The 20,709-nt window shown below is 45.7% G+C and overlaps 6 protein-coding genes across 6 annotated transcripts; 3 read left to right on the plus strand and 3 right to left on the minus strand.

Annotated features, from left to right (window-relative positions):
• Positions 1 to 837: 837 nt before the first annotated feature.
• On the minus strand, positions 838 to 1,732 carry LOC138968480 (histone H2A-like). Its single transcript, XM_070341051.1, has one exon. The coding sequence runs from the start codon at positions 1,608 to 1,610 to the stop codon at positions 1,128 to 1,130; it is 483 nt and encodes a 160-aa protein (XP_070197152.1). The 5' UTR covers positions 1,611 to 1,732; the 3' UTR covers positions 838 to 1,127.
• On the plus strand, positions 1,733 to 2,207 carry LOC138968481 (histone H2B, gonadal). The gene has a single exon (XM_070341052.1). The coding sequence runs from the start codon at positions 1,773 to 1,775 to the stop codon at positions 2,139 to 2,141; it is 369 nt and encodes a 122-aa protein (XP_070197153.1). The 5' UTR covers positions 1,733 to 1,772; the 3' UTR covers positions 2,142 to 2,207.
• A 1,264-nt stretch (positions 2,208 to 3,471) lies between these two features.
• LOC138968114 (histone H3) lies at positions 3,472 to 3,999 on the plus strand. Its single transcript, XM_070340677.1, has one exon. It carries the CDS (start codon positions 3,494 to 3,496, stop codon positions 3,902 to 3,904), a length of 411 nt encoding a protein of 136 aa, XP_070196778.1. The 5' UTR covers positions 3,472 to 3,493; the 3' UTR covers positions 3,905 to 3,999.
• Positions 4,000 to 4,481: 482 nt separating this feature from the next.
• LOC138968115 (histone H4) lies at positions 4,482 to 5,136 on the minus strand. The gene has a single exon (XM_070340678.1). The coding sequence runs from the start codon at positions 5,091 to 5,093 to the stop codon at positions 4,782 to 4,784; it is 312 nt and encodes a 103-aa protein (XP_070196779.1). The 5' UTR covers positions 5,094 to 5,136; the 3' UTR covers positions 4,482 to 4,781.
• A 4,739-nt stretch (positions 5,137 to 9,875) lies between these two features.
• LOC138968482 (histone H2A-like) lies at positions 9,876 to 10,981 on the minus strand. Its single transcript, XM_070341054.1, has one exon. It carries the CDS (start codon positions 10,857 to 10,859, stop codon positions 10,377 to 10,379), a length of 483 nt encoding a protein of 160 aa, XP_070197155.1. The 5' UTR covers positions 10,860 to 10,981; the 3' UTR covers positions 9,876 to 10,376.
• Positions 10,982 to 11,456, plus strand: LOC138968483 (histone H2B, gonadal). Its single transcript, XM_070341055.1, has one exon. It carries the CDS (start codon positions 11,022 to 11,024, stop codon positions 11,388 to 11,390), a length of 369 nt encoding a protein of 122 aa, XP_070197156.1. The 5' UTR covers positions 10,982 to 11,021; the 3' UTR covers positions 11,391 to 11,456.
• The last annotated feature ends 9,253 nt before the right edge of the window (positions 11,457 to 20,709 follow it).

A 20,709-nucleotide genomic window follows, 5' to 3' on the forward strand; every position in this document is an offset into this window, starting at 1 on the left:
CTGCCTGATAATAATAAAACAAGTCGCGTAAGGCAAAAATACTTTTTCAGCAAGACCGTATATTCGTAGCATCGTAAGTCCACCGCTCGTGGCAAAGGCAGTGAAATTGACAAGAAGAGCGGGGTAGTTAGTAGTTGCGCTGAGAAGGATAGCACGCTTTTCTGTACCTCTCTTCGTTTTAACTTTTTGAGCGTGTTTTTAATCCAAACATATCATATCTATATGTTTTTGGAATCAGGAACGGACAAGAAATAAGATGAAAGTGTTTTTAAATTGATTTCGAAAATTTAATTTTCATCATAATTTTTATATTTTTAATTTTCAGAGCTTGTTTTTAATCCAAATATAACATATTTATATGTTTTTGGAATCACAAAATGATGAAGAATAAGATGAACGTAAATTTGGATCGTTTTATAAAAAAATTGCTAAAACAAATACATCCGGGGATATCATTCCCAGGAACTCTCATGTAAAATGTCATAAAGATCGGTCTGTTTGGTCTGAATCGCTCTACACACACACACACGCACAGACAGACAGACAGACAGACAGACAGACAGACAGACAGACACAGACAGACACAGACACACAGACACAGACAGACAGACAGACACAGACAGACACACACACACACACACACACACACATACACACACACACACACACATACATACATACATACATACATACATACATACATACATACATACATACATACATACATACATACATACATACATACATACATACATACATACATACGACCCTCGTCTCGATTCCCCCTCTATGTTAAAACATTTAGTCAAAACTTGACTAAATGTAATGAGGGTTTATTAATTTTAACCCTTGGTCTATTCGCACTTTCATGACGACTTGTTGTGATGCTGATTATTATTGAATTTGTGTATGTGTAATGATGTTGTTTACGTCTGAATTGTGTAGTGGCTATAAGTAATAACAACCCCCAAAACGGCTGGGACATTGACGACAAAAAACAAAACCAAAACAACACAACACCACTTTTTCACTGGCAAAGCAAGCAACGAGACGTCTATCTCTCTTGGGAAAAAATAGGTGGTCCTGAGAAGGACCTGTTGTAGAAGAAGGTGAAAGAGGCAAAGTTGTTATGCCTTGCCACCGGGAGCCTTGGTCTGGGACTTCTTGGGCAGAAGCACAGCCTGGATGTTGGGCAGCACACCACCCTGGGCGATGGTCACACCCGACAGAAGTTTGTTCAACTCCTCGTCGTTGCGGATGGCCAGCTGCAGGTGACGGGGGATGATTCTCGTCTTCTTGTTGTCGCGGGCAGCGTTGCCTGCCAACTCCAGGACCTCAGCGGCCAAGTACTCGAGCACGGCAGCCAGGTACACGGGGGCACCGGCACCCACACGCTCGGCGTAGTTGCCCTTGCGCAACAGACGGTGGATACGACCCACGGGGAACTGAAGTCCAGCACGGGACGAGCGAGACTTGCTCTTTCCCTTAACCTTTCCTCCTTTGCCGCGACCAGACATGATGCAAGTTGGATGATGTTTGAAAAATTCGTACGCAAAGCGAACGAATCCAATAATGCCAACGCCGACGCGACCGACCCCTTTTATACCCATCACTAGCCCTCCAACTGCACGTCGAGTCAACGGCAAAATCCACCAATGGCGAGCGCCCCTTTGGCGGCACTGCCGGCGCGAGTGTTTGCGCACTGTATAAAAGAGCGCGGTCGGCTTGGCGGCGCTACCTTTTGCGACTCACAACCCGCAGACGAATCAACCATGCCACCCAAAGTTAGCTCCAAAGGCGCCAAGAAGGCCGGCAAGGCCAAGGCTGTTCGCTCCGGCGACAAGAAGCGCAAGAGGAAGAGGAAGGAAAGCTACGCCATCTACATCTACAAGGTGCTCAAGCAGGTGCACCCCGACACTGGCATCAGCAGCAAGGCCATGTCTATCATGAACAGCTTCGTCAACGATATCTTTGAGAGAATCGCCGCTGAAGCTTCCAGACTGGCCCACTACAACAAGCGCTCCACCATCACCAGTCGGGAGATCCAGACCGCGGTCCGCCTCCTCCTCCCCGGTGAGCTGGCCAAGCACGCCGTCAGTGAGGGCACCAAGGCCGTCACCAAGTACACCAGCAGCAAGTAGACTCTTAAAACTGCTGTTTGGCCAAACCGGCAAACGTAAAACACACAGGTCCTTCTCAGGACCACCCACTTTTTCCAGAGAGAGATGAATTTCTCGTTGCCAACGAACCAACTCAATACACACTCAATACACAATACACAATACACAATACATGTACACAACAATGTCTCTCTCTCCTTCCCTATATTTAATTTAGTAGTCAAGGAACCAACGGATCCAACGGATCCAACATCTATCTCGGGGACAAAACTCCATTATAATATTTACCCATTATAATGTAAAAGCGTATAAGCATATAGTAAACATCCAACAAATAACCAAAACTACATAAACAAACAAAAAAATCACTTGTCAACCGTCAAATTAGTGTCATCAATATCCGCCGGCCGGCGTCACTACAATCTGTCTACTACAGCACTGTCACTGCATCAAACCGCTATCACCGCAAAACTGGCTTGCTACCTACATCGTCATCGTCATCGTCATCGTCATCGTCATCGTCATCGTCATCGTCATCGTCATCCTACAAATCATTTACTATATATCTCACGCATCTCACAAAACTCAACCAACTTTTACCAACCCTCAAAATATATCTGGTACTTTTATGGTGTTCTTTCTTTGTTGTTCTTTGTTGTAGTTCTTTGTGGTTAAAATAACACGTGAATAAACAGAGAAATCAAACGCCTACCTCGCCACTCAGACACAACGGACAAAATACCTGTTACTCTGTTGCAGTTTTCTAACACTAATTAGCGGCACACCCATTACTTTGCACAAAGTCGCCAGCCTCTTATGTGTAGCATATGTTCTCTCCTTCGCTGTCTCTCAAATTCCTACTGTCAAAACGTGTGCCGCTCGTAAAAGTGTTCACTTCACTTTTTCACAACTGCTTCTTTCGTTTTTGTCACCTTGCGCGCCCTGCTCGTATAACATGTAAAGAACTCGTCTTTGTACATACACACTTTTTTACAAGAGCGTTCACCTCAGCATTTATTTAGCTGTGAGCTGTGCACGCGTGTGTTAAGGTTTCATTTTTGTGTGCTTGCTTGTCAGTTTGTACGTTCCTTTCTTTCTTTATCATACTTTGTACCTGGTACTTTTGACGGCACACACACACACACACACACACACACACACACACACACACACACACACACACACACGCACGACAGCACAGCACAGAGACCCCCCAAAAAGTGGCCCTGTACGGTAATGTTGCTTGAATCTTCGGCTGATGTCTCCACGGCTTTCATTGGCTAAAATCAGAGCGGCGCGCCAGGGCTGCGAATGCCTTTCCCATATAAAACGTCTCTCTAGTTCCTGGCTGCTCAGTCGACTCTAACTTCGAAATGGCACGTACCAAGCAAACCGCCCGTAAATCCACCGGAGGAAAAGCTCCTCGCAAACAGCTGGCAACCAAGGCCGCTCGCAAAAGCGCCCCTGCCACTGGAGGAGTCAAGAAACCTCATCGTTACAGGCCTGGAACTGTGGCTCTTCGTGAGATCCGTCGTTACCAGAAGAGCACCGAGCTCCTGATCCGCAAGCTGCCCTTCCAGCGTCTGGTGCGCGAAATCGCCCAGGACTTCAAGACAGACCTGCGCTTCCAGAGCTCTGCCGTCATGGCTCTGCAGGAGGCCAGCGAGGCTTACCTGGTCGGTCTCTTTGAGGACACCAACCTGTGCGCCATCCATGCCAAGCGTGTCACCATCATGCCCAAGGACATCCAGCTGGCCCGCCGTATCCGCGGAGAGCGTGCTTAAGTTGCCCCTCCAACGGTTCCGACTCCTCCAAACCCGGCTCTTTTCAGAGCCACCTTCATTTTTCCCAAAAGAGTTGGTCTGCTCTCGTTGCCATCCTAATTGTTACACTCGTAGCAACCATAAACATTTCCTTTCAACACCCTCCCTAAGTACTCGCACTATAGTCACACTCCATTTAACGAACCAAAAACTCCAGCCCTTGTGTTGTCCCTGCGCATATGATCATTTCAAACCCCTATTTGTCATCTGTATTTGACCAAACATCAACAGCTAATGCATTTCAACAATTTGCCTTCTCTCTCTGCCCTATGGACGGCTTTCTTGTCCAAAATGAGCACTCTCACTACAAAATCATGGTCAAGAATGCATTATTTCTATCCCGCAAATCGTTACTTTCTATCTCTAATGCAACACAACACCAATGGGAGGGATCCCTTTCTCTATGAGTGAAGCTCTGTGTGATGAGCACAAATGAATGAGCACGTCATAATCCATTCTGCTTGTGCGCCTATCGACACTGGTTGGCATCAAATTGACCCCGTCTGTGGCTTGAAGCGCTCCAATTTGATATCAATAAGTGATCATTTTATTTGCCTCTCATCATTTTCTTGACAGTTCCCTTTCGCTCAGTTGCAATCATACATCCAACCCCCTGCCCTCCCTCCTTCTCTTTTGTTTACGTAGCCAACACTTGTATAGATTTACGACGACACTATCAATGACAAAACAATAACAAACAATAGTGTTTTAATATGTAAACACGAAGGAGTTAGCAGTGGCAACGAGACACATTCAGCCCCTCTTGGGAAAATGAAGGTGGTCCTAAGAAGGACCGGAGAAGGGTTATTGTGGATGCGAGATCCGCGACTTGATGCGTCTAACCACCGAAGCCGTACAGAGTACGACCCTGGCGTTTGAGGGCGTAGACCACATCCATGGCGGTCACAGTCTTCCTCTTGGCGTGCTCAGTGTACGTGACGGCATCACGGATCACGTTCTCCAGGAATACCTTGAGAACTCCGCGAGTCTCCTCGTAGATGAGACCAGAGATACGCTTGACACCGCCACGGCGAGCCAGACGACGGATAGCGGGCTTGGTGATACCCTGGATGTTATCACGCAAAACTTTCCTGTGACGCTTGGCGCCCCCCTTTCCGAGACCCTTTCCTCCTTTACCACGGCCAGTCATGATGAATGTTTCTACGAGTCGTGCGATTCGAGAATGCTTCTCAGCTCGCCGGCGCAGCCGCCTTATATATGTCGTAACGAAATCTGGTAATTGCCGAATTCGTGAAATCGGCAACCTATTTGCCGAATTCGTGAAATCGGCAATCGCTTGCCGAGAACGCGAATTCGACAGGCTATTGCCGAAATCGTGAAAGGCCAGATTAAAGTTGTCGAATTCGTGAAATCGGCAACTGATTTCACGAAATCGGCAATCGATTTCACGAAATCGACGATTTTGTCGATTTCACGAATTCGGCAACTTTAATCAGGTTTTGGTACAACAGAATTTTCTGTAGCCGATTTGTCACGAGTTGACTGAATAAATGAGATAGAGGAAGGTAAATCGGTGAATATGGCCTTGTGTGTGACTGCGTGTGTATATGTGTGTGTGTGTGTGTGTGTGTGTGTGTGTGTGTGTGTGTGTGTGTGTGTGTGTGTGTGTGTGTACGTGTGTGTGTCTTGTGTGGTGGCGGTGGTGGTGGTGATGTGTGTGTGTGTGTGTGTGTCTTGTGTGGTGGTGGTGGTGGTGTGTGCAGCCCAACCAGTGGCTTTTGGCCAAACATGACCTCAAAGGGAGAACGGTTGTTCAAATTTCGATGCGCTGACGAATTCTTTTGCAGCATGACAAATCGCAGACCTTCCGCCCATTTGCTGCAGGAGTTGTCTGTTGTCCATGCAATTAACATCTGCTTGATGTCATGGTTTGATCTTTCGACGCTACCTTGGCTTTGGGGGTGCCTCGGCCGCCCATGCACGATCATCAGCGAAGGCCACAATTCTTTCAATTCGTATACCACTTTCGCCGCGAATTCACGACCATTGTCGCTCTGCAAGATGCATGGGGCTCCTATCAGTGTAAAAATATCAATCAAGTTGTAGGCGACTTCTGCAGCGATCCTCGACTTCAGTGGTCTCAGAAAATTGAACTTAGTGAAGTGATCCTGGTAGTTCATTATATTCACGTAGTCTCTATCTGGCTGTGACTCCATGATGATGAGGTCCACCTGTCCTCGCGAACCCAAGCCCGAACTGCATAATGGTTTCACCACCAGTCCCTTGTTTGGCTTTGACTTCTTCTTCTGACACGATTCGCAGTTTGCTAGGAATATGGCCACCATCCGTTCAGTAATATTGCAGTATTTGTCGTGAAGTCCGAGGCGTGTCTTCTTTACTCCTCCGTGTCCGGTACTGACATGGGCCTCCAGGATGCGTTGGAATAAATCCTCCTTGGTTATCAAGTACCTTGGGTGTGCGGTGGCATCGTGTCGTTTCTGGATTAAAGAAAAGCGAGTTTCAAAACGGACAATAGATAGTATTTTCATGTTGACAGATGTATTGTTATTAGATAAATGTCACACACACACACAAACACATACACACACGCGCGCACACACAAACACATGTGTCTGATTTCCATAAATGACTAACTACAATTGCGAGAGAGAGAGACAGAGAGAGACAGAGAGAGAGACAGAGAGAGAGAGAGAGACAGACAGACAGACAGAGAGACAGACAGACAGAGAGAGACAGACAGAGAGAGACACAGAGAGAGACACAGAGAGAGACACAGAGAGAGACAGAGAGAGAGAGAGACAGACAGACAGACAGAGAGACACAGAGAGAGAGACAGAGAGAGAGACAGAGAGAGAGACAGAGAGAGAGACAGAGAGAGAGAGAGAGAGACAGAGAGAGAGACAGAGAGAGACAGAGAGATAGAGAGAGAGACAGAGAGAGAGAGACAGACAGACAGACAGACAGACAGAGAGAGACACACAGAGAGAGACAGAGAGAGAGACACAGAGAGAGACAGAGAGATAGACAGAGAGAGAGAGAGACAGAGAGAGACAGAGAGATAGAGAGAGAGAGACAGAGAGAGAGACAGACAGACAGACAGAGAGACAGAGAGAGAGAGACAGATAGAGAGAGAGAGATAGACAGAGAGAAAGAGAGAGACAGAGAGAGAGAGACAGAGAGAGAGATAGAGAGAGAGAGAGACAGACAGACAGAGACAGAGAGAGAGAGTGACAGAGCGAGAGTGAGAGAGAGAGAGAGGAGATGTTTATTACCTTTACTATTCTCTGTGAGCCAGCTATGTCCAACAGTTCAAACCGGCTTCTCAAATAGTAGTAACCGCGATCTTTGGTTTGCTGACCAGCAAGTGTTGAAATCATTGTATTGTAATCCTTTCTACTTGGTAGAATGTGCACGCTAAATTTCTCTTTTCTGATGGCATCATCAAACCTGTCGGCAAACAGCGCCTCCATCATTGAAAGCTTCCTTGTTATGAAGGAAATTGTGAATATAATTTGGGCTCCACATTTTTCTTTTTAAAGGGTGAGCATTTTTCACCGTTTATTTCAACTACATAAAGACCGATATGCACGTGAAAGTGACTGAACATTGTGGAGTTAAGTCCAAATCGACGGGGTTACCACAGGACGAAGAAGAAGAAGAAGAAGATGAGCAGGGAGAACAGTTCAGTTTGCCATCAGACGCGTGACAGCTCAGCTACACTACATTCTGTTGCACCAAAACATGTTTAAAGTTGCCGAATTCGTGAAATCGACAAAATCGTCGATTTCGTGAAATCGATTGCCGATTTCGTGAAATCAGTTGCCGATTTCACGAATTCGACAACTTTAATCTGGCCTTTCACGATTTCGGCAATAGCCTGTCGAATTCGCGTTCTCGGCAAGCGATTGCCGATTTCACGAATTCGGCAAATAGGTTGCCGATTTCACGAATTCGGCAATTACCAGATTTCGTTACGACATATACAGCAGACGCGGGCCCGTGAGAAAGCAAAACACCGCTCCACAAGCGTGAACTTTGATTGGCTGAGAGAGCGAAGAGTCGCCTCGCTCTATTTTCACACCCACTGTCTGTGTCTGTGTCTGTGTCTGTGTCTGTGTCACTGGTCACTGTCACTGGTCACTGTCACTGGTCACTGTCCACTGTCACTGTCAGCAAATGTCTTCAGCTCAAGTAAAACACATCATATCTCAAATTGCTCATACCCAGCCCCAACCTGCAATGTGAAAAGTCTGTGTGGCAGGAATTGCAGCTATATGATCATTTAGATACATTGCTGCAAAGAAGGACATCATTATCATTATCATTATAGCCTGCGGCACATCGATTCAAGTTGTACATTCTCCATGTGAATGTGATGCAACTTGAAGCCTGCTCACTTGAAACGTTGCTTGTTGGCGTAGCAACTCGATTCACCTTACCTTCTTCGTCTTCTTGTTCTTGTTCTTGTTCTTTTTGTTCTTGTTCTTGTTCTTCTTCTTCTGCCTTCGTGGGCTGAAACTCCCACGCACACTCGTGTTTTTGCACGAGTGGAATTTTACGTGTATGACCGTTTTTTCCCCGCCATTAAGGCAGCCATACGCCGCTTTCGGAGGAAGCATGCTGGGTATTTTCGTGTTTCTATAACCCACCGAACTCTGACATGGATTACAGGATCTTTTCCGTGCGCACTTGGTCTTGTGCTTGCGTGTACACACGAAGGGGGATACGCCACTAGCAGGTCTGCACATAAGTTGACCTGGGAGATCGGAAAAATCTCCACACTTAACAGGCCGGGCCTGGATTCGATCCCTCGACCTTCCGATTACTAGAGGCCGACGTCTTACCACCCCGCCACAGCGCCCGTCGGATTCACCTTATCAATTAGGCCTCACATTCACTTGTCATCCACGTTTGTTTTGACGCGATCACCTACCGTAGGCAGGGTTCAGGCAGGCACCCGTGGTGCATGTGGTTGTTGGACAAAAGCGTTTTTGTGGCTGTGATTTGTGCATGCCTTGACTATTTTCATCTGTACAACATTGTGTATGTATGTATGTATGTATGTATGTATGTATGTATGTATGTATGTATGTATGTATGTATGTATGTATGTATGTATGTATGTATGTATGTATGTATGTATGTATGTATGTATGTATGTATGTATGTATGTATGTATGTATGTATGTATGTATGTATGTATGTATGTATGTATGTATGTATGTATGTATGTATGTATGTATGTATGTTCCTGATATGACTTTATCTATGTGATTTGCTGGATGGCACAAAGCAGCCTCTGCCTGATAATAATAAAACAAGTCGCGTAAGGCAAAAATACTTTTTCAGCAAGACCGTATATTCGTAGCATCGTAAGTCCACCGCTCGTGGCAAAGGCAGTGAAATTGACAAGAAGAGCGGGGTAGTTAGTAGTTGCGCTGAGAAGGATAGCACGCTTTTCTGTACCTCTCTTCGTTTTAACTTTTTGAGCGTGTTTTTAATCCAAACATATCATATCTATATGTTTTTGGAATCAGGAACGGACAAGAAATAAGATGAAAGTGTTTTTAAATTGATTTCGAAAATTTAATTTTCATCATAATTTTTATATTTTTAATTTTCAGAGCTTGTTTTTAATCCAAATATAACATATTTATATGTTTTTGGAATCACAAAATGATGAAGAATAAGATGAACGTAAATTTGGATCGTTTTATAAAAAAATTGCTAAAACAAATACATCCGGGGATATCATTCCCAGGAACTCTCATGTAAAATTTCATAAAGATCGGTCTGTTTGGTCTGAATCGCTCTACACACACACACACGCACAGACAGACAGACAGACAGACAGACAGACAGACAGACAGACACAGACAGACACAGACACACAGACACAGACAGACAGACAGACACAGACAGACACACACACACACACACACACACACATACACACACACACACACACATACATACATACATACATACATACATACATACATACATACATACATACATACATACATACATACATACATACATACATACATACATACATACATACATACATACATACATACATACACCACGACCCTCGTCTCGATTCCCCCTCTATGTTAAAACATTTAGTCAAAACTTGACTAAATGTAATGAGGGTTTATTAATTTTAACCCTTGGTCTATTCGCACTTTCATGACGACTTGTTGTGATGCTGATTATTATTGAATTTGTGTATGTGTAATGATGTTGTTTACGTCTGAATTGTGTAGTGGCTATAAGTAATAACAACCCCCAAAACGGCTGGGACATTGACGACAAAAAACAAAACCAAAACAACACAACACCACTTTTTCACTGGCAAAGCAAGCAACGAGACGTCTATCTCTCTTGGGAAAAAATAGGTGGTCCTGAGAAGGACCTGTTGTAGAAGAAGGTGAAAGAGGCAAAGTTGTTATGCCTTGCCACCGGGAGCCTTGGTCTGGGACTTCTTGGGCAGAAGCACAGCCTGGATGTTGGGCAGCACACCACCCTGGGCGATGGTCACACCCGACAGAAGTTTGTTCAACTCCTCGTCGTTGCGGATGGCCAGCTGCAGGTGACGGGGGATGATTCTCGTCTTCTTGTTGTCGCGGGCAGCGTTGCCTGCCAACTCCAGGACCTCAGCGGCCAAGTACTCGAGCACGGCAGCCAGGTACACGGGGGCACCGGCACCCACACGCTCGGCGTAGTTGCCCTTGCGCAACAGACGGTGGATACGACCCACGGGGAACTGAAGTCCAGCACGGGACGAGCGAGACTTGCTCTTTCCCTTAACCTTTCCTCCTTTGCCGCGACCAGACATGATGCAAGTTGGATGATGTTTGAAAAATTCGTACGCAAAGCGAACGAATCCAATAATGCCAACGCCGACGCGACCGACCCCTTTTATACCCATCACTAGCCCTCCAACTGCACGTCGAGTCAACGGCAAAATCCACCAATGGCGAGCGCCCCTTTGGCGGCACTGCCGGCGCGAGTGTTTGCGCACTGTATAAAAGAGCGCGGTCGGCTTGGCGGCGCTACCTTTTGCGACTCACAACCCGCAGACGAATCAACCATGCCACCCAAAGTTAGCTCCAAAGGCGCCAAGAAGGCCGGCAAGGCCAAGGCTGTTCGCTCCGGCGACAAGAAGCGCAAGAGGAAGAGGAAGGAAAGCTACGCCATCTACATCTACAAGGTGCTCAAGCAGGTGCACCCCGACACTGGCATCAGCAGCAAGGCCATGTCTATCATGAACAGCTTCGTCAACGATATCTTTGAGAGAATCGCCGCTGAAGCTTCCAGACTGGCCCACTACAACAAGCGCTCCACCATCACCAGTCGGGAGATCCAGACCGCGGTCCGCCTCCTCCTCCCCGGTGAGCTGGCCAAGCACGCCGTCAGTGAGGGCACCAAGGCCGTCACCAAGTACACCAGCAGCAAGTAGACTCTTAAAACTGCTGTTTGGCCAAACCGGCAAACGTAAAACACACAGGTCCTTCTCAGGACCACCCACTTTTTCCAGAGAGAGATGAATTTCTCGTTGCCAACGAACCAACTCAATACACACTCAATACACAATACACAATACACAATACATGTACACAACAATGTCTCTCTCTCCTTCCCTATATTTAATTTAGTAGTCAAGGAACCAACGGATCCAACGGATCCAACATCTATCTCGGGGACAAAACTCCATTATAATATTTACCCATTATAATGTAAAAGCGTATAAGCATATAGTAAACATCCAACAAATAACCAAAACTACATAAACAAACAAAAAAATCACTTGTCAACCGTCAAATTAGTGTCATCAATATCCGCCGGCCGGCGTCACTACAATCTGTCTACTACAGCACTGTCACTGCATCAAACCGCTATCACCGCAAAACTGGCTTGCTACCTACATCGTCATCGTCATCGTCATCGTCATCGTCATCGTCATCGTCATCGTCATCGTCATCCTACAAATCATTTACTATATATCTCACGCATCTCACAAAACTCAACCAACTTTTACCAACCCTCAAAATATATCTGGTACTTTTATGGTGTTCTTTCTTTGTTGTTCTTTGTTGTAGTTCTTTGTGGTTAAAATAACACGTGAATAAACAGAGAAATCAAACGCCTACCTCGCCACTCAGACACAACGGACAAAATACCTGTTACTCTGTTGCAGTTTTCTAACACTAATTAGCGGCACACCCATTACTTTGCACAAAGTCGCCAGCCTCTTATGTGTAGCATATGTTCTCTCCTTCGCTGTCTCTCAAATTCCTACTGTCAAAACGTGTGCCGCTCGTAAAAGTGTTCACTTCACTTTTTCACAACTGCTTCTTTCGTTTTTGTCACCTTGCGCGCCCTGCTCGTATAACATGTAAAGAACTCGTCTTTGTACATACACACTTTTTTACAAGAGCGTTCACCTCAGCATTTATTTAGCTGTGAGCTGTGCACGCGTGTGTTAAGGTTTCATTTTTGTGTGCTTGCTTGTCAGTTTGTACGTTCCTTTCTTTCTTTATCATACTTTGTACCTGGTACTTTTGACGGCACACACACACACACACACACACACACACACACACACACACACACACACACACACACACGCACGACAGCACAGCACAGAGACCCCCCAAAAAGTGGCCCTGTACGGTAATGTTGCTTGAATCTTCGGCTGATGTCTCCACGGCTTTCATTGGCTAAAATCAGAGCGGCGCGCCAGGGCTGCGAATGCCTTTCCCATATAAAACGTCTCTCTAGTTCCTGGCAATTTGACTTCTTGACACTCAGTCAGGAAAAAACGCTCACGTCACGGAGACACTCCCCGAAAAGTTTTGAACGGTTTGGAAAGAGTCGGTTCGTTGGGGCACTGCACCAGCTACGAATCGCCTTCACTTCACTCACCACTACAGCGCAACTACTATCTACACTGCCACACCCCCTTTTCTTTTCTCCACCTTTTTCAAACAGTGAGCAGCCTTTGCTGCAAGGTAGGGTTTTTTGCTTGGTGCCGCCATTCTAGGTTCTGTAGTCGACTGATTTAGCTTAGGGTTTCTTTTGTTTAAATCCGTACCACCATTTCAAAATTGTAGATAGAACTTAGGTGTCCCCCTCTCTGGTAGGTGCCATCTCTCATTTCTCATTAACATCCCCGCCATTGTCATTGCCACCCATTATTCTCCCTCTACTGTAAAAAAAAATAAAACGGAAATTCTAGTCCCTAACTGTGTTTAAGCTTTTAACGCATAAAGTATGTCTGTATAGCGTTGCCTTGTCTAGTTGTCCAGCCTATGTGATTTGTCTCTGATGTTTGTTTTCGTCTCTGTTCTTGTCTTGTCTCGTCTCGTCTGAATGAATGAGTGCGCGGTGGAATAGTACTTTTAGCCACAGTTTTTTAGCTGAGCTCCCGCTGAACTCATCACGTTTGAGAGAGGGGGAGTGGAGCCTCCTTCCCCCGTCCACCATGGCTGAGTTCAGCGACACAAATATAGAGACCGATGGCGACGGAGATATGTCCGACGCCTCGATCATAAACGAGTGGGACGTTGATCCCCTCCACCCCCCAGGAGAAGATGATGAGCCTTTCACGGACTCGCGCGGACGAAAAAGAAAGAGAAAACAAATCCCTGACACCAGCTCAGGAGCTGAAAAAACAGACAATGACCATGACCAGGACCATGACCAGGACCCAAATAAAAGACAAAACTTGACCTTGGACCCAGAAAAGTCCAAAAACCTAGATCAGGAACAAAACCCAAAACCTACGCACCTGGAAAAAAACAACAACCAGGAACACACAAAACCAAAACCAAAACCAGTAAGAAGAAATCTGTTCAGGGAAAATTTAGTCACACCAGTCTTCCTTGAACACCCTGTGATCTTGGAGGATACAAAAGAGGGACCCGCCACGTTCAGGGCGCTGGGCCTCCACAGATTCAAAACAATCCAGGCAGCGGTGGGCCCGGTGCTCTCTCTCCGTCCCCTGGCGGGCGAGAGATGGCTAGTGGGCTGCAACAGCAAAAACCAGCAAAACAAACTTACTAAGATCACTGATCTAGGTGGCGTAACAATTAAATGCTTCGCTCCGGAAGCCACGACCGAGGGCGTTGTCAAAGGAATCCCTAGGGAACATTCTGAAAATGAAATCCTACGGATGGACATCCGAGTAAACATCAAGTCGGAATCAGGCAAGACTGCCCAGAAAGGCCTGGCAGCCATCAAAAAAATAGTCAGATTAAAAAACAAAAAAGGAGACATCTCCGAGGCTATCAAAATCACATTCAGAACGGCTGTTCTGCCAGACAGTGTAACCCTCGAGGGGGAGGAGCTTCCCCTCGAGGCGTTCGCCTGCCCAGTCAGACGCTGCGGGCGGTGCAGCCGATTTGGGCATAGCGGTCCACAGTGCCGGGCAAAAACAAAGACATGTGCTAGATGCGGTGGCAGGGACCACGACGTGGCAGGGGGCTGCGAACAAAAAAGATACTGTGTTAACTGTCACGGTGGACACTCCGCCGCTTACATGGGATGCCCGGAGTATAGGGTAAGACTGAGAGCAAACACGATCCGCTCTCAGTCTTACATACCCTACTCCGAGGCAATGCAGCGCGCGAGAAAAGAAATCCTCAATGAGAAACAGGAAAAAGAAGAAAAACAAACACGGGACTCTCCCGCACAAATAGATAGCTTCTGGAAAACACAAACACACACACATAACCAAGTCACCTCCACCCCTGCGGAGGGATATGCAAAGGCGCTCAGGCGCACACAGCTGGGGGAAACTCGACAACCTCTCCCACCACGCATATCCAAACAGACAACCTCAAATAAGTCTAACAGCCACGTGCCACCCAAACCTAGACAGACAGCCATAGACAAATCAATCAGACACGAGCCACGAACACAACGCACACACGCAGAACAAACACAGACAAACAAAATCCCCTCATCCTCAGACACTATAGAAAAAGCAATAGACCACATTTACACCCGAGTGATGGAAAAAGTAGAGACCAGCATCACAGACATCCTCAGGGCAGAAAAACTAAAAACCGAAAAGGAACTAGCCACAGCAATACTACAAAAGCAAGAAAATCAAAAACAACAAGAACTCACGACTAACACTCCAGACGGCGAGGCCACAGAATTCGTGCAAATGTGCCTCAGCTTTATGATAGCGGCCAGACAGCAACAAAACCCAGGCTTCTTGATCAAATCCATTGAAGACGTTTATTTCTCTTTAACTAAAAAACCGGCAGTACATACCTCACCAGACAAAAAACTACTGGCACTGGGTGCCCTGGCTGGAAGCAGGGAGCTCAGCGCACGAGAAATTCAAGACATTAGAAATAATGCATAATAAGCAACATCGAACAGTTAACATGCTCTATAAAGCGCAATTAATATTTACGATTCTAGTGTCCATAATGGCAGGAAAAACAGGGAAAGAAAATATTTTACCGTGCGGTAAAAACCTAACAGTACTACAGTGGAACTGTCGCAGCCTAAATAAAAATATCTTGTATCTGACCCAATTTTTAAGCCAAAATAAATGCGACGTCCTCTGTATACAGTCTCCCCTATGCTATTTTAACAAATTACCAAACCTGGAGGGCTTCTATTACCCACCTGTTATTGACCTTAAAGACAAAGGCAAATGGCTAAAAGTGGTAACATATATTAAGTGCGGGCTATCGTACGAAGCCATAAAATCGCCGGTAACACCTAACCCACTCGGACACTCCTGTGCCGTCCAGATACCATCAAAATACGGCAAAAAAATCAACTTAGTAAATGTTTATTATCCTAAGGGATGCAGCAAAATAGAGGATTCAGCATGGCTGACTGAGCTAAACGAAAATGCAGGCCACTGGATGATAGTGGGAGATTTTAATGACCATCACAACATGTGGGACCCTTATGTTAAAAACAAAACCAGCCACCTCGCTGACAACATAAATAACTCGCTTCTACAATTACTAAACGACGGTTCCGTTACTCGGATACCGGACGTAAACAATCATAAACCCTCTGCCATAGACCTGTCCCTGGTCAGCACGGACATCTACCTAAATTCTGACTGGACAGTCTTTCCAGACACCCTGCAATCCGACCACCTAGCTATTTTGACTACCCTGTATAACATTGACCCCGGACATGAAAATAAAAATAGGAAAGCAGAGTATAATTACAACTTAGCGGACTGGTCGCTTTTTCAACAGCTACTACAAAAACCCTCAGCAGAGGACGTTCAAGATAACGATATCGAAATATATTATAACAACTTGCGAAACTGCATTATAGACGCAGCTGACCGTAGCATACCTAAAAAAACATTTAAAAAGTTCACAGGTAAAACCCAGCCTGCCTCCTGGTGGAATGAGGAATGTCAGGAAGCCATAGATAACAAACGCCTTATCACCCAAAGATTTCTAAAGAATCAAAATAACATAAATTATGACCTGATGAAACATCACCAGAGAAATTGCAGTAAGGTAACTGCCCAAGCCAAGCTGAAGGACTGGTCAAACTTCGTGTCAGAAAACATAACATCATATAGAGACTCCAGTAAGGTATGGAAAAAGATAAAACAGCACAAAGGTAGATTTAAACTTCCAGATAAACCCCTTAACGATAACGGCAGATTAACGGTAGGAGACAGGGATAAGGCGGACGTGCTGGCTGAGACCTTCTCCCGGGTTAGTAAATTAAAGTACATGGAACCAGACAAACTGCATTTCCGTACTGAAATGGAAAAAGATTTTAAACACCCAGAGCCAGATAATAGCAATCCCATAAACTGTGCCATGTCTGTCTCGGAATGCGGGAAGGCCATTAAACAAATAAAGCAGGCGAAGAAGGCCCCCGGATCATGCAGAATCTCATATAGTATGATAAAACAACTCCCAAACCATTTTGTAAGTATTCTAACTGACTTTTTTAATACATGTTGGAAAAATGATAAAATTCCTATAGCCTGGAAACAAGCACAAGTCGTGGCGATCCCCAAAGTAGGGAAACCCAAAAACCTTCCCAGCAGTTACAGACCGATCTCACTCACCCCCCACTTAGGGAAAATCTATGAACGTATTATCAAAAACAGGATGGAGTACTTCCTTGACAAAAATAACATTATTCCGCCCTGCCAGGCAGGCTTTCGTAAAGGACGATCCTGCACAGACCACGTGGTACGGCTGGTGGAAAAAATGAAAAAAACATTAACAAGTAAAAACAAAACCCTACTAACTACCTTTTTCGACGTAAAGAAGGCCTACGATACCGTCTGGCACGCCCGCCTACTCGTTAAAATCCAGCGGCTGGGAATCACAGGCCACACGTACAACTTTATTAAAGATTTCATAACAGGTAGATCCATGCAGGTTAAAGTGGGCGACGCTCTCTCTTACCCACACCCCTTAGAAATGGGGGTACCCCAGGGCAGTATAATTGCTCCGATTCTCTTCAGTGTCATGCTCCATGACATAGACCTAGTAGACGTGAAAGGTGCAACCGTCCTACTGTATGCAGACGATATGGTCATCATTGACACACAAAAACCTAGAATTTATAACAAAACAGAACCCAAAATGAACCCTTTTCAAACCAAGGTAAATAACCTGATAGATTACATGCACCTAAATGGCTTCGACCTCTCTGCAGAGAAAACAGTATTCATGGTTGTATCCAGGCATAAAGTGTTATTAGATAACTGTCGCCTTACAGTGGGTGACACTAAACTAAAACCAAGCAAAACCGTGAAATTCTTAGGGGTCGTCATTCATAGAAACCTGCTCTGGGGCCCCCACATAAACCACCTTGTAGAAAAAGCAAACAAAGTAATTAGCGTGATAAAATTTCTGCGAGCGGAACCATGGGCCAGGGGACAGAAGTTTTTAACAGACATAGTTAAAGCACTTGTCCGGTCACGCCTCACATATGGCCAAGAAGCCTTTTTCGCTGCCCCTAAATCAGACCTTAAACTGCTGGAAACAGTAGAGTTAAAAGCCCTAAAAATTGCACTCAATATACCCAGATCGGCAAACAACAAAGCAACATATGATGAGGTGGGCTGGCTAAGCCTAGCTGAAGAAAGAAAGTTGCGGGCAACACAATATGTATTAAGAGCCACGGCAACTGACTCTAACCCCACAAATGAAGTACTGACAGACGACTTCACCCAGTTTAATAACATAAAGTATACCTGGCTAAGAGAGAAATCCCAAAGACAGTATGATAAAATCTACCCAATATGGGAGTATGCCAAACCAATCCTAAAAAAAGTCAACCTAGAGACTGAAGATATAGTAAGACACAACGCTCCTATGCACCCCCCCTGGCTACTCGAAATACCATCTATTGCGGACAGTCTACCCATAGACTTAAAAAAATCGGATAACCCCCTGCTTGCGGGATCGGTAGCTAAAGAGCTGATAAACACCAAGTATGTACACTTTTTAAAAGTATATACGGACGGGTCAAAATTAAGCGACGGCTCAGTGGGCTGTGCGTTTGTAATTCCCGACCTCCAAATTACTAAAAGGTTTAAATTAAACGATGGTGTTTCCATTTTCACAGCAGAATTATTCGCCATTTATATGGCGCTTTCCTACGTAAATGACCTTACTAACAAACCGTTCGCAGTAGTAGTCTGCACAGACTCTAAATCCTCCCTCCAAGCACTCCAGTCAGAAACAAAAAACAGATCAGAAATTCAGACAGAGATTAAATTCCTGGCCCATCAAATTATCATCACTGGGACCGAACTACAACTCCAGTATGTTCCCTCACACACAGGCATACGAGGAAACGACCTAGCGGACTGTGCGGCGAAGGAAGCCGCACTCTTACATAAACAGTTTGTCATAAACTTAAAAGTCTCCCTGTCAGAGGCCAGCTCTAAAATTATTAACTTACTAAACAAGGAACAAAATCAAGGGGAAGAGAGGGACAGGTTCCCTGTACTCCCCCTCTCTCTACTAACCATGTTCAGGAAAATCAGAACAAACAGCTGTTTATACACATTTATTAAACCCCTCTGCGCATGCGGAGAGCTTGTAAATTTTCACCACATTTTCACGGCATGTCCACATACAACATACTTTCACAGGCTACATGAACACATAAAAACACTCAATCTCACACCTACACAATGTCTCCATCATCATAAAGACCTAGGGTGGAGCCATGTTAAACTGGTCTGCAAAACAATATACACATCACCGCTCGGGAAGTGGTTCTAAAAACAAACTAGTTCTACATATCTAAACGACGTAGCCAGTATATTGATACCCTCCAAATGCCTGCGCCCCACAAGGGAGCGCTCCCATTGGCCGGTTCCCCACTGGGGGCCGGAGCACTGGCGATGTCCAAAAATAGCTCAACTACCATGCCCCAACATCTCTCCTGCATAGTGCGACGAAGCCACAGCCCAGTGCGACGGGCCCACAGCCCCCGACCTTCACCCCAGCCTAACAGAACGGACGGGCTCAAAACACAGTACCGGGTACAAAAAGGCTCTAAACCGGTCCATCCCCCCCCACCTCCCTGTGCGTACAGTAGGTACGCGTCCCTGTCCCACACCTCCCCCACTCCACCCCCACCCCAGAAGGAAGGGGGCTCGTGTCCTGGCGTCTACCCATTATACTCTCTACCATATTCCAACTACTCAGTTGGTGTGCGAGCTCGCCAGCACCCCCCCGCCGGGAGCGAAGGGCATCCCTGCTCCACCTGGCACGGGAGTAGCTGTGCACCGCACACCAAACACCCATATAAAAAGAGACGCTCCTCACCACCATACTCCAACCTCTCGCCTATCTGGTGTGCGCGTCCCGCCGGTGTCCGCCCAACGGGAGCGACGGGCCCGTTACCCCCCCTCCCTCCAACCTCATCCCCCCTCCCCTCCCCGCCTCTTCCTGAGGGTGGGTCACCGAGCACCGCACACCAAGACTCACCCAAATTAAGACACCTAATGAATAAACTAAAACTAATTTACTAGATTATTTGTAGATAAACAAACCTATTTTACTTTAAGAGGACTCAGGTCCACTCTTACCATTCCTTTTTTATTCTATTATGTGTTTAGGGTACGAATGACAGAATGAAAGATCTATGTTGTATATATATGTTATATGTTTAAAGGCAAGGCAACCTCTGTATATATGTAAATTGCTGAGACATATTAACTTCAATTTGAAGTAACTGGACTTTTAAAACTTTTTATCAGAGTGGCTCTGAAATTTTATCAATTTTTTAAACACAACTTTGGAAATAATAAAGAATCAAAAAACTCTTTTAATCCCCCCTCCCCCACAAAGTGTCTCGCGTGGCGAAGGGTACGTGCTCATATCGCACAAAAAGAAACAACATTTTATAACAAACCCTTTTATCAAACAACTTTTAACATCCAAACAACTCCAACCCATCATGCTCCGGCCCACTCCCCCCTCCCCCCACCCCCCCCCCCCCACAATACAGCGTATAACCAAATCATGTCCCAATATAGGTCCTTAGTTACCTGGGAGGACGTTAAACCCCAAATTCTCTCTCTCTCTCCTGGCTGCTCATACGCAATTTGACTTCTTGACACTCAGTCAGGAAAAAAAACGCTCATGTCACGGAGACACTCCCCGAAAAGTTTTGAACGGTTTGGAAAGAGTCGGTTCGTTGGGGCACTGCACCAGCTACGAGTCGCCTTCACTTCACTCACCACTACAGCGCAACTACTATCTACACTGCCACACCCCCTTTTCTTTTCTCCACCT

The sequence above is a fragment of the Littorina saxatilis genome, linkage group LG6, assembly GCF_037325665.1.
Source record: "Littorina saxatilis isolate snail1 linkage group LG6, US_GU_Lsax_2.0, whole genome shotgun sequence".
NCBI classification, from domain to species: domain Eukaryota; kingdom Metazoa; phylum Mollusca; class Gastropoda; order Littorinimorpha; family Littorinidae; genus Littorina; species Littorina saxatilis.